Raw genomic sequence first — 13,037 nt, 5'->3', positions numbered from 1 at the left:
ACGGAGGGCATGTCAGCAGGCCTGACGACAAGCATCCTCACCCCGGGCCATCTCAGCCGCCTCAGTTTCCCCTTTCCTATGTTAGATCTGCTGGTTTTGAGGCTCTAAGTCCAGCCCAGGTTCAAGGAGAGCTGGTGATCTTGGGATAACTGGTTTTTCTAGAAGAAAGAGAAAACGAGAATTTGTGAGCACACACCGCCAGAGCTGCCTCTGTCAATGGCGCGCGCGGGGGGCAGGGGGGGGCGGTGTCTTGGGGGAGACGCTTTAACGTTATACAGAAACCCCAAGTCCAGAGAGGTGATCTTTCAAGGGTGACTTAGTTTAGAGTCAAGCCCTGCGAACCACGCTGTCTCTTTTGTCCCTGGGCCTGTCACTAGGATAGTGAATTTATTAATAAAATGCTTAAGGAAGATCCTGTTTCTCTCTGGGTATCTGCCACCGGGTTGGGTTTCTGCTGGCGGTTGCATTTTAATCCGGGAGAACCTGGAGGCTGTGTCTCAGGGGAGCGGCGCGTGGGAGCTCAAAGGGGATCTCAGGGGGCCTGATGTCAGGAGATAGCAATGAAGACACCAGCTCTGCACATGTGACTCACCCGTTTGCTTGCAAACGTTAATGCAGCACCTACAGGAAGTGTTAAAATCACGTCAACAGTGACTATTTTTAGGCACCATTTTTTCCCACCTTGAAGACTATCTTTGAAATCTCAATTGTGTGAATGGAAAAAAAACAAACCATAGGGTTTTAAGTATCTGTGGACAGAAATGATCTTGTGGCTAAACCAGTTGGTTCTGTGAGAGAGGGTTCTTGGGCAGTGACATGACCCCCGGATTCTCAATTGCCTGCTTTGTGAATTGTCTATAGAATAACATTTAGACATCATTCTCGGCATTATGACCAACCCTGTTGACAATCAATGACTGCTATGTGTTTTAGCAGAAGAGTAAGAAGGGAGGGAATACATAATCGCTTTGTAAATATTAGTCTGGCTATTTTGAATAATCTTTTCTCAACTCCGGTCACACAGGGGACCACCTGCACTATGCTGCCACCTGGTGGCAGCATGACTGGCCGATTCCTTGTACTTTGCACAAAGCCGGTGGTGAAGCGTGCTCTAGCCAGCGATGACATGTCAAAGTCTGGAATGTTCTCTTCTAGGATGATTTCCTGTTCAGTGTCTCCATTTTGAGTGGGATCCTTTGCAGCGTCCTGGCCGTGTTGAAGTTCATGCTGGGGAAGGTCCTGACAAGCAGAGCTCTCATCACAGACGGTGAGTGGGGGCAGGCACACCTTGTCTGAGGCCTGAGCTCCGACACAGGGAAGGTGCTGTCTGGACGCTGGTAGATGCTGGTCTTGCAAGTGAAATCAGCAGCTAGGGGATCCATTTATCACCGTCTCTCGTCCCCAAACTGCTTACTTCATGATGGTTGGAGCTCTCACACCAAGGCAGGTGTCTACCACTCTAAGTTTAATAACATAAAACAGAGCAGAGGTGACTGGGTTTACATATGATAGGGTCTCATATGTAGCTCAGGCTGGCCCTGGACTTTCCTTTTCCCTATCTAGCCTCCCATACATCGGGATTACAAGTGTGTGCCACCATACCTGGCCTTTTATTTTATTAAGGAAAGGAATAGAGCTAGGGACATAACCCAGTTTATGGAGTGCTTGCCTAGCACGCACAAGGCTTGGGGTTTGAGCCTCAGCAGGGTATCATCTGGGTATAATGGTGTACAGCTGCCATCCGAGCACTAGAGACGTGGAGGCAGGGGAACCATAAGCTTAAGCTTACCCTTGGCTTCATAGTAAGTTCAAGGCCAGCACAGGCTACATGAGATTCTGCCTCAAAAATTAAACAAAGCACCAGACAATTTTATTTAAACTGAATGGATTGGAGGTTGAGACTGAATCTTTCTCTGAGGGACATCTCTGTGGCCCAGGTTATTATAGCAGAAGAAAGCAGAGCCTCGTGGGGCCTTGGTCTCTCTAAGCTGTGGGTTGTGTGCCTCCCTCATCTGTGTTTCGCCACCTGGTGCCTTCGGAGGGCATCACAGAGTAGTCAGGGCAGCCTGCGGAGGCCCTCGGAGGAGGACAGCACAGGCTGTCCCACAGCAGTCCCATTTCCAAAGTGGACCTATCGGTGCCCGGGCTCTACTGGATGCAGAGGCCGGGTGTCTCTATGCCATCTGCTCTCCACCTCCACTGTGATGAAGTGTGAAGTCTGAGTGTGGACTCAATGGTCAGAGCCATCCATCCCCGAGACCTGCCCACGATCGTGAAGACCGCCTACTGCTGTGATGAAATACCCCGACGAAATCCAACCTAGGGGAGAAGGAGTTTATTTGGCTCATACTTCCAGGTCACAGTCCATCATTTCAGGGAGGTCAAGGCAGGAATTTGAAGGAGTCAATCACATCACACCCACAGTCAAGAGGGGAGAGAATGCATGCACGCATGTTTGTTAGTGACAGCTAGCCGACTGTCTACTCTTCTACAGCCCAGGGCCCAAATCCAGGGAATGGTGCCTCCTCTTTAGACATCATTCCCACAACAATTAAGTCAATAGGGACAATTCTCCACAAACCCACAGGCCAACCTGATCTAGACAACCCCTCATTGAGACACTCTCGCCCATTGAGGCTAGACTGTGTCAAGTTGACCGTCACAGAACATGACCTCATCTCCCTGGACTGAAGGGCCTTGCGCCTGTGTGGGTGGTGTTCCCTTAACTTCAGAGCTGTTCCGTACTCAGATCTGTGGTTCGGCTTCACTGAACCTCCCACTTCCCACTGCTGTACTGAGTACCTCACTGAGTTGCACATGCGTGTGGCGGCCAAAGGACAGCCATGGTCGTTCCTCAGTCACTGTCCTCCTTGGGTTGTGACTAGACTAGCTGGCGAGTGAGCCCCAGGAGTCCTCCTATCTCTCCCTCCCCAGAGCTGGATTACACATGCATGCCACTATGTTTCTCAAGGGAGAATACGGGAGTAAGATGTACCCCTGTGTGGATGCGAACTCCTCAAGGGACAGTAATTAGCTGTTTTAGGATTAGCCATGTAGACCCTTCTGGTGTCTCTCAAGTTCCATCTCAAAAGGTTGCTAAGCACTGCCCCCCCCCCCATTTTTCCTCTTTTCCGTCTCTCTGGAGATGCCTTGGACTATATCTTGATAAGGTGAAACTAGGAATCACGAGGGGAGGGGTTAATACATGTCCTTTCCTTGAAAATGGGGTTTCTAGTGAGATCCCCAGAAAATTCCAGGCTTGTGGCTAAGAAGGGAGAGAAGCCTTGAGCAGCTGTTAATTACCAGGAGGTTCCTGCTTCTCTGCTGGTGAGAAGCCTTAGCCAGATGCCTGGGGGAGGGGCTTCTCTCTCTTCTCATGCCCCCCCCCCAATTTTCCCTGCATTTCTGTCTTGCCTCCCTTTGATGCATGCCCTGTGGCTGTTTCTCTGGTTGAGGCAGAGCCAAGAATCTTCTCTCCTGAAAGAGACCAGAAGTGACATTTTAGAAACCTTATCCTATAAGCTGGACAGCCCCTGTCTTGTTCCCATGATGTTGATGCATCCTGGATTGGAACCCTGTGGGAGTTGGGCCCCACTGACTCAGCCAGCCGGGACCTTTGTGTGTGTGCATGGAGGGCAAGTGTCTTTACAGCCAAGAAGCAGGTCTCCAGGGAAAAGGGACAGCAGCTGGTGGATGGTGGAGCCAGGGGGAAATGGCAGGCATCTCCTTCATGCAGCTTAGCGGGTCTTGGCCCAGCTGGTTTGATGCTGTAGATATTCAGTAAGCATGCAGACGTGCCATCAGGACGAAGGTGGAGCCAGGAGTGTAGCTCTGTTGGTAAAGTGCTTGCCTAAACGAGTGAAGATCTGGGTTCCATTCCCAGTACCTAGTAAACCGGGCATGGTGGTGCGCACCTGTAGTGCCAGCACTCGGGAGGTCTGCGGAAGGATGAGCAGTTCCAGGTCATTCTTGGTGAGTATGAGGTAGCCTGGGCTACAAGGGTAAAATAGCTCTGAGCACAAATGAGTAATAAAAGTGAGAACTATGTGAGAGGTCACACTGGGGACGTTTTGAGTAAAGCTGGCAGCCTGGAGGAATCAGGGAACCCTCTGATAAGAGGCGGCAGATGTCTCACTCCTTTCCAACTTGAAAATACTCAGAACCTCTATGAAAAACTTTATCAGACTGTTCTGCATGGAATTAATGATTACACAGATTATTAATTAATTACACAGATTCCAGTCTAGTCACTAAAGTCAGGCCAGTGGTAGCCCCAACACGGTCCCAGCTATGCTGTGCCGTGAAGCCAGCCACAGGGTTTATTCTGTAGACCATCTCTGAGGCTAGCAGTGAGGACACAAGCCTGGGTCTGGTGAGTGACTGCCAGAGACTGCTGTGTGTGTGTGGCGGGGCTCCAGCACTTTCAGGACCCTGTGATACCAGGCTTGGTGGGCAGAGGCAGAGGCAGGGGCAGAGGCAGAGGCAGGCTAGCCAGCCTGGGCAGGCCAGCTAGCTTCAGGTTCAGTGACTGTCTTGAAAAACAAGATAAAATGTGATAAAAGAATGACAGCTGAGGGTGACCTCTTTTCACACACACACACACACACACACACACACACACACACACACGTGCAGGGCAGATTGGAATCAGTCCCTAGTCCCTGTGTTTGTGAAAGAGAAGCCAGCAGGAGTCAGGCTATGCCATTACAAGCAGAGGTCACTCCCTGCAAGTGTTAAGCTAAGGAGCTGGGTTCCCGCAGCTGTTCACTGGCGCCGCTTCGGACAGCTGTCCGTGGTGCTGACCGGTGAGGACTGGCTCGGTGGAACTAGGTGGACATCTAGTGGCCGACTGGGGAACTTCAGCTCCTTACCTTTTCTGAGTAAGGAGCCACATCAGCACCCTGTTCTGGGACACAGGACACAGCAAGGGAAGGGACAAAACTTCCGTCCCCAAGCTTAGTTTTCTAGTGGGAGATGGTAGAATATTAAGGCAGAAATATGCTAGGGAGAAAAGAACTGGGAGAGAAACAAGACTGTGAGGATGAGGAGGTAGGTGGGGCCGAGTGTGGAGAGGAGGCATGCTATGAGGGAAGCAGCATGCATGGGAAGGCCCAGATAAGGAGGGGCTTCCGGTAACTTCAAGGGCCCCACGGAGGAGGTGGAATGGTTGGCAGAGGGGTGTGTGCATGAAGAGTTTGGGTGTGACGAGAAATAGGAGTGTCTTTCTGATTTATATTTTAAAAAAATCCCCCACGTGTATATGCGCATACGCATGTCCAACATGTGAGTGCTTGTGTGTGCCAGGGCACTCCCGTAGAGCTCGGAGGACAACGTGAGGTGTTGGCCCTCACTTTTCACCTTGTTTGAGACAGTGTCTCTTGTTTGCCACTGGCCAGTGAGCGTCCAGGACTAGTTAGCTGTCCCTGTCCTCCATCTTGCCACAGGAACGCTGAGATCACAGACCCAGAGGCCCATGCCACTGTGTCTGGCTTGGCATCAGTTCTGGGGATGCCCACCACCTGAGCCATCTCCCTAGCCCACGGGAATATTCAGACAACCTGCAGTCTGAGAAGACAGTGGCTTCACAGCCTGGGATGTGCCTCCCATCTCACCTCCCACAGGCAGACTACACAGGGAGAGGAAGCAAAGGCATCCAGGCACTCCATTTAGTCTTGCCCCTTGGGCTCTGTTTTTCCTTCATCATTTTCTCTCTCTGTGTGTAGTGTGTGAGGGTTCCTCCACACTAAGACCACTGAGCCTTGAACTCCTCCTGAGGCAGCTGTTTGGATGGCATCCAGATGGAAGGTTAACTCAGAACAAACCAACCATTAGCAGTGTGTAGGTACAGATTCCTTCTACAGAATGGAGGCCTACTATGTTCCGCTGTGGTCTACAGACTTGATAGCATAGACTGTGAAATGTCCACATCAGATCAGTGTGCGATCTCTCTTCCTTTGCAGGGTTCAACTCCCTTGTTGGGGGAGTGATGGGCTTCTCCATCCTTCTGAGTGCGGAAGTGTTCAAACACAACTCCAAAGTCTGGTACCTGGACGGCAGCATCGGCGTCCTGATTGGCCTCACCATCTTTGCCTACGGGGTCAAGTACGGCTCTCTTTTTATCTTGGATCACCCAGGGGGCAGGAATGCTCTGAGAACGCTCCTTCCTCCCAGCCCTTTCTCCAGCCAGGAAATGGAAGAAGGGTCTCACGTCTTACTCCTTTATGTCTTAGGAACATGAGTGCTCTATTTGCTTTTCCTGGGGAAAGGTGAACAGACATCTCTCCACCCCAGACAGGGCACCAAAGATGGACCAAAGTCACAATCCCACCCATGTCTAGCTCGGTGCATGTTACTGGGCTAACTTACAGGAGCATGGATGAGGAGAACTTACAGGCCTGTGGGTTTTCTAGGTGACTTTCTGTTGCTGTGATAAACACCATGACCCAAAGCAACCTGGGGAGGAAAGGGTTTATTTAATCTTGCACTTCTGTGTCACAGTCAATCAGTGAGGGCAGTCAGGGCAGGAGCTGAAGCAGAGGCCAGGGAGGGATACTGCTCACTGGCTTGCTCCTTGTGACTTGCTCAGCCTGTTTTCTTATAGAACCCAAGGCAAGGATGGATGGCATGCCTACCATGGGCTGGGCCATCCCATATTAATCACTAATCTAGAATACCCACACACACTTACCTACAGGTCAACCTGAGGGAGGCATTTTCTTAATTCAGTCTCCCTCTTCATGGATGACTCTAGCTTGTGTCAAGTTGACAAAAACAAAAACAAACAAACAAAAAAATAACAACAAAATTTTTACAGCTAACCAGTATGGTGGGTGACCTTCAGACAGCCTCACCATCGAAATGTTTCACCCCACTGTAGATGATGACTTCCTCGTAGCTGCACATGTGGAATAGTCCGCAGCTAACCTTCACATTCTGTGTACTCTAGCGCCCCCCACCCCCTCCCCCGAGACCACGGAAGCAACTGGGAGGGAGGTGTGGGGCAGGCTAGTGTGTGTGTGGTCTGATGACCCACCCCTGCCCTATCCTCTGAGGGAATGTCAACAGGCCAGCTCTCGAGGGTCGTCTGTGGGTTGCTGTAGCTGCCTTGACTAAGAAGATGGTGGAGCTGGGTGGCAGTGATGCATGCCTTTAATCCCAGCACTCGGGAGGCAGAGCCAGGCAGATCTCTCTGAGTTGGAGGCCAGCCTGGTCTACAGAGCGAGATCCAGGACAGGCACCAAAACTACATGAGAAACCCTGTCTTGAAAAACAAAACAAAAGAAAACAAAAAAAAAGATGGTGGGGTCACACTCAGAGGACAGTGCTATATAGCACTGACCTTTTTCAAGAGATTGGAAAAGGCCTGCATGGGGTACAGCCTTCCTTGTGGGTTGGCCTTCTACAGGTGAAGCAGGGACTCTGGGGAGAAATAAGGCTTTTACACTTCAGACACTCATTTTCTTTTTCCTTGTTCTTTTTATCCACTAAATGGTCCCTTTCCTTCCTCTATACTGTGGGTTTAAAATTATTATTATTGTTAAGACAGGATGTCAGGTAGTCCAGGTTGGCTTCAAGCTCACTATTTAGCCAAGGATGGCCTTGGACTTCTGATCCTCCTGCCTTTATCTCCAGGGTGCTATAATGTGGGTCTTCATGGTGCCCAGGTGAGTGTCATCCTTCCTGTCGCCTGGTGCCCATGTGTGCTGCTGGGAATCAGAGGAGGCCAGGCAGAGGCAGCCCTAGGCTTGGCAAGGCTTTACGAAAGGGACCCCTCCTGGGGCTGGTGAGATGGCTCAGGGGATAACGGTGCTTGCAGCCAAGTCTAATGGTCTGGGTTCAATCCTCAGGACCCACCTGGTTGAAGGCAGGAGAGAACTGACCTCCAAAGTTGCCCTGTGGTGTGTGTACATACACACACACACACACACACACACACACACACACACACACACACACACACAAAAAAAAAAAAAAAATGTAAAAAATTAAAAAATGGGCCTCCTCCATGCAAAGGGCCGCCCTGGAGGGAAGCCAAGCCATCTTAGCATGGGGGCCACTTACTGAAGAAGCCTCCCAGTGACACTTCCTGGATATGGCATCTAGACGGGACTTGTCCTTAGGGGGAACCATTCCTGTCAAGGTGCTGTATTTTTAAAAGGTAAGTGCTTCCTGGCTTCCACTAAGGTATGGTCCTCAAACTCAGAGACAGTTACAAGCGTTGGCAAGGACAGTGGGCCTCAGACATGGCTGCTGGGAATGCTCACAGCGGCGCTGCTTTGGAGAGAATTGGCAGATACTCAGAGTGCTAAGCATGCAGTTACCATTTGTCCCAGGGATTTCCTTCCTTAGTATATAAATGAGAAAAGAGGAACACAGACAACCTTGTCAAAACCTCTAGATGAACGTTGCAGCAGCTCTGGTTATAATGTACACAAGTCGAAGTCCCCTGTTGGCTGATAAAGGGATAGATATGGTGTATTCATTCAGTAGACTACTACTCAGGCATCCAAATGAAGGAAGTATCAGTACACCTTACAGTGTGGGTGAACTTCTAACGTGCCAAATGAATGTGGCCATATTTGTTTTTGTTTTTGTTTTTGTTTTTTCAAGACAGGGTTTCTCTGTGTAGTTTTGGTGCCTGTCCTGGAACTCACTCTGTAGCCCAGGCTGGCCTTGAACTCACAGAGACCTGCCTGGCTCTGCCTCCTGAGTGCTGGGATTAAAGGTGTGTGCCACCACCGCCTGGCCCATATACTTTTTGATATGAAATTTCCAGAATAGATACACTAGCAGAGTCACAAAGTAGATGATTGGTTGTCTGGAAAGAGGTGTGGAAGAAAAAAATGGGATTGACTATTAGCGTGCACAGAGAATGAGAAAAGTGTTCTGGAATTAAGGCAGTGTGGGTGAACGCACAGCTTCACGTATATACGGGAAACCATTGAGCTGTATGCTTTTGAAGGGACAGTGGTGTGGCATGGGCAGGAGTAGTCACAGATAAGACTCAGGGGTAGCTCAGGTGGGGAAGCACAGTTGTTTGAGTTTGATCCCTGTAACCCACATTAAAAAAAAAAAAAAACAAAAAACAGGGGTTGGGGATTTAGCTCAGTGGTAGAGCGCTTGCCTAGCAAGCACAAGGCCCTGGGTTTGGTCCTCAGCTCTGACAAAATAAAATAAAATAAAATAAAAATAAAAATAAATAAAAATAAAAAAATTAAAAAAAAAAAAACACAAAAAAAGCTAGTTTGGTGGTGCATGCAGTAATTCCAGACAGGAAGACAGGAAGACCGTGGCGCTTGCTAGCCAGCCACCTTGCCTAGCCTATTTGGTGAGTTCTGGGTAAAAATGAGAGACCCTGCCTCAGAAAATCAAGGTGGACAACCACCAAGGAAAAATGGACAAGATTATCTGGCTTCCACAGCCCCCATCCCCAAACACGCACGTGCACCCACCACCCCATGCACCTGAACACACAGGAAAGGACACACAAACACACATACGCAAACAGCCTCGGTTTCCCCCAAGCTCTCCTGGTGTCGAGGTGACCCTGTCTGTCTTCATTTCTGCAGGCTCCTCATCGACATGGTGCCCAGAGTGAGACAGACGCGTCACTACGAAATGTTTGAGTGAAGGCGGCTGGAAGGGCGGCAGGGGCTGCCCCGGCGAAGCGCGTCACCATGGTGACGAGAGGTTTCCGCGAAGGCAGATGGTGCCAATATTTAACTGCACATCCCGTTTCATTTTGGGAAGTTTTCGTTCATAGAGTCCGTCATCATGGGATGAGGTCTGCCTGGAGGCTGGACCTGCCCTACATCCTCACCCGGTTGCCCGCTATCAAACACGTTAGGACGATGTTGCCCGTGGGAGGGGCTGCCACGCTTCCCAATCTTGAGCCGGAAGTGACATTTTCTATTTCCTGGAGTCAAACAGTTCTTGAAAGCAGGCTAGGGTCTCTGCTTGACAGGAAGCCACTTGTGGCGCTGTCAGCCAAAACCAGACAGTAACTGACCGAGTCACCTCCTCCTGACACACGTGGCCAAGCCACCTCCAGATTCACACTCCTCTCTCCCAGCAGATTCCATCAGAAAATTCCCTCCTAACGTCTATCAGCCCTTTCCTACACTTTTACTAATCCCGACACTAAATGGATTTGTTCAGAAGGAGACCATTCTATTTTTTAAGGTGTTTAGTGACCTATGAGCTTTGCATGGACAGGCTACGTAAGCACACAGCCCTTTCTTCCACATCAGAACCTGCACATTCATGAGAACCCAGGAACCATTTTTGAGAGATGTGAAACTCTATACATTTATTTGTAATAAATAATTATAATCATTACCTGAATCTGCATATCTCGGTCTGTTGTGCTAAGTGGTCACGGTGCCTCAGAGTCTGCGAGAAGTGGGTCACACACTCCTCCAGAAGGATCCGGATGTCCTCAGCTTAGGCAACATTAGGTAGAAGTGCTGTAGACATGTCCCCCGTTCAACTGTGTGCTATGACTCAAGGCGCTGCCCACCTGGGCAGCCATGTCAGGCCAATAAAGACCTTGGCCACTGAATGGTATGGGGAGGTTGTATGTGAGAGCTGTTGGTGTGCATGCCGATGTGTAGGGAGTATCCATTGCAGTCTCTCTCTCTCCTCTCTCTCTCTCTCTCTCTCTCTCTCTCTCTCTCTCTCTCTCTCTCTCTCCCTCCCTCCCTCCCTCCAAACCCAGAGCTTGCTGATTCAGTTAGAATGACTAGCCTGTGAGTTCCAGGAGTCTAAGTCTATCTTGCCTTCCCAGTCCTGGGGGTTCAGGTGCACGCCACCACAGATGGCTCTTCTGTGGGTGCTCTGGATCTGTGGTCAGGTCCTCACACTTGCACAGCGAGCTTCCCCACTGAGTCATTTCCCCACCTCCAGCAGGGAGGTTTTCTGTTGTGGGTGAGGTGGACCAGGCGGGGAGGGTTGCCAGTGCCTGGTGACAGTGACAGCAATACTTCTGTCTGTCTGTCTGTCTGTCTTGATGTGGGGTTTGTAGTTTCCAGGCCAGCCTCACCCCAACTGACAGTTACAGGGTTCTGCTGGAGATCCCTGGAGATAGACACTGTCTGGGCAGAGGGATTTCAGGTCTCCAGGCTTCACCAAGGTAGTGTCTCATCTCCCTTGGTGCTGCCAAAGGGAAGGCACGGGCTGAACACCCAGAATCCCCGAATCTGAAATCCAAGATGCTCAAGAATGTGCACCAACATGGTGGCCCAAGTAGAAAAATTCACACTTGGCTTGTGTGACAAGTTGTAGTGCAAACATAGGCCCACTAAGAATCAGGTGTGAAATGATCTTTAGACCATGAGTCTGGAGCACATAGGAAATATAAATGAGTTTCCTGTTCAGTTCTGGGTCTCATCCCAAAGCTAACTCAAGAAGACAAAGGTTCCAAAATCCAGAAAGTCCCAAGATCAGAAACATTGTTTACCACGTGTGTGTGCATGCGTGCGCATGTGTGTGTGTGTGTGTGTGTGTGTGTGTGTGTGTGTGTGTGTGTGTATGTGTGTGTGCATTCGTGTGTCCCCCTCTAACACTCTCTTATTCCCCAGGGACCAGATCTCTCCCTGAACCTGGAGCTGGGCTGGCGGCCAGAAAGCCCCAGAGATTCTTCCGGCTCTGCCTCCCACGGTTCTGGAGTTACAGGCATAACGTGGTCACGCCCTGCTTGGATGTGGGGGACTTGAACTCAGATCCTCACACTTGCAAAGCAAAGTGCTCCTAGCCGCTGAGCCGTCCTCCAAGCTCTCTGGAGCACTTCTGACCTAAGAACTTTGAATAAGTGACATGTAATTATAGTCACAGTCCAACTGACTTTTCCAAGGGACACCGAGGGGTCTCCCACTTGGCACGTCCCCCATATAGCGTGCAAGCATGCCTGGGGAATGCAGTTTCTGTAAATTTGCCTGCCCCCTTCCTTGTATTCAACAGACACCGAGTTCAGGGGGCTGAGCCTCACATGGTTGTGAATTCCACGGTGTCTTTGTCTAGTGAGAATTATCCAGAGGGCCCCTAATTTCAGAGAGGTCCCTTGAGAACTCCTGATCGTCCTGCCTCTACTTCCTGAGTCCTGGGATTACAGGTGTGCACCATGTCAACGTCTATGGTGTTGGGAACCAAACCCAGGGCTTTGTGCATGCCTAGCCAGCTGTCCGCTGCCTGAGACCCACGGGCAACTCTCATGGCCCACCCGTCCCTGGCCTCAGGCTGCTTCCTCACTTTTAGGTGGATGGAGGTGCTCTGCCTTTTAGCGTCCATTCGGATACAGTTTTAAACGCACTGTGCAGCCAGAACTATTTCTGAAGAAAAAAATCTAGCAGTTTGTTTTCCAATTCAGCCCTCTTCAGTGATAATGGAAGATGGAAAGAATACTTTCCATTTAGCATTGAGGTGGATATAAGGGCACATAGTGGTGAAGCCCTTCCCCTATCCACTGTGTGTGTGTGTGTGTGTGTGTGTGTGTGTGTGTGTGTGTGTGTGTGTATGCTTGTGCTTGTATGTGGAGGCCAGAAGTTAATTTCACATGTAGTAGCTCAGGACACGGTCCACCTTGTTCTATGAGATGCCAACTAGCCTGGAACTTGCTGATTTGGGTGGGCTGGCTGAGTGCCCCAAGGAGATGCCTGTTTTCACATCTCCAGAGCCAGGATTACAAGTGTGTATCATACTTGGCTTTTTTTACATGGGTTCTGGGGATCAAACTCTGGTCCTTGTGCATGCCTGGTAAGCACGTTACTACTCAGCCGTTTATTTCCCCAGCCCCAAGTCATGGGTTTTACATGCACGCCAACCATGTTGTCTCTTTCCTAGAACTGGGGTTTCGAGCATGTGCCTGCCTTTTTTAAAAAGTGGATTCTGAGGGTTGGAGCTGGGTTCTCACACTTGCATAGCAAGCACTTTATGGGCTCAGCTATCAATTGTAAACTCAACTATCTAATTCCCAAGTCCCCATCCACCTGCTACTTGGACATGCCTTTGACAGTGTGTTGACTCCATGACATGTAGCTTGG

At 50.1% G+C, this 13,037-nt stretch overlaps 1 protein-coding gene and 1 long non-coding RNA gene across 2 annotated transcripts in view; one reads left to right on the top strand and one right to left on the bottom strand.

Annotated features, from left to right (window-relative positions):
* Tmem163 (transmembrane protein 163) overlaps positions 1-10,338 on the top strand; it is a 185,039-nt gene extending 174,701 nt beyond the window's left edge. The window contains exons 6-8 of the mRNA XM_052736798.1: positions 1,156-1,267; positions 5,961-6,102; positions 9,570-10,338. Of these exons, the coding sequence (XP_052592758.1) occupies positions 1,156-1,267; positions 5,961-6,102; positions 9,570-9,630 (315 nt within the window). The 3' untranslated portion in view covers positions 9,631-10,338. The remainder of the gene's footprint in view (positions 1-1,155; positions 1,268-5,960; positions 6,103-9,569) is intronic.
* Positions 2,321-9,611, bottom strand: LOC128109630 (uncharacterized). The gene is made up of 2 exons (XR_008217866.1): positions 9,501-9,611; positions 2,321-3,477 (listed from the first exon to the last, which is right to left on the bottom strand). It is a non-coding gene; the product is annotated as an uncharacterized LOC128109630 (long non-coding RNA).
* Positions 10,339-13,037: the final 2,699 nt, after the last annotated feature.

Source organism: Peromyscus californicus, unplaced genomic scaffold (assembly GCF_007827085.1).
Source record: "Peromyscus californicus insignis strain IS unplaced genomic scaffold, ASM782708v3 Scaffold_14__1_contigs__length_90479793_seg_2, whole genome shotgun sequence".
Taxonomy (NCBI): Eukaryota; Metazoa; Chordata; class Mammalia; order Rodentia; family Cricetidae; genus Peromyscus; species Peromyscus californicus.
Note: the sequence above shows the minus strand (reverse complement) of the source record. Positions and strands in the feature narration are given on the sequence as shown.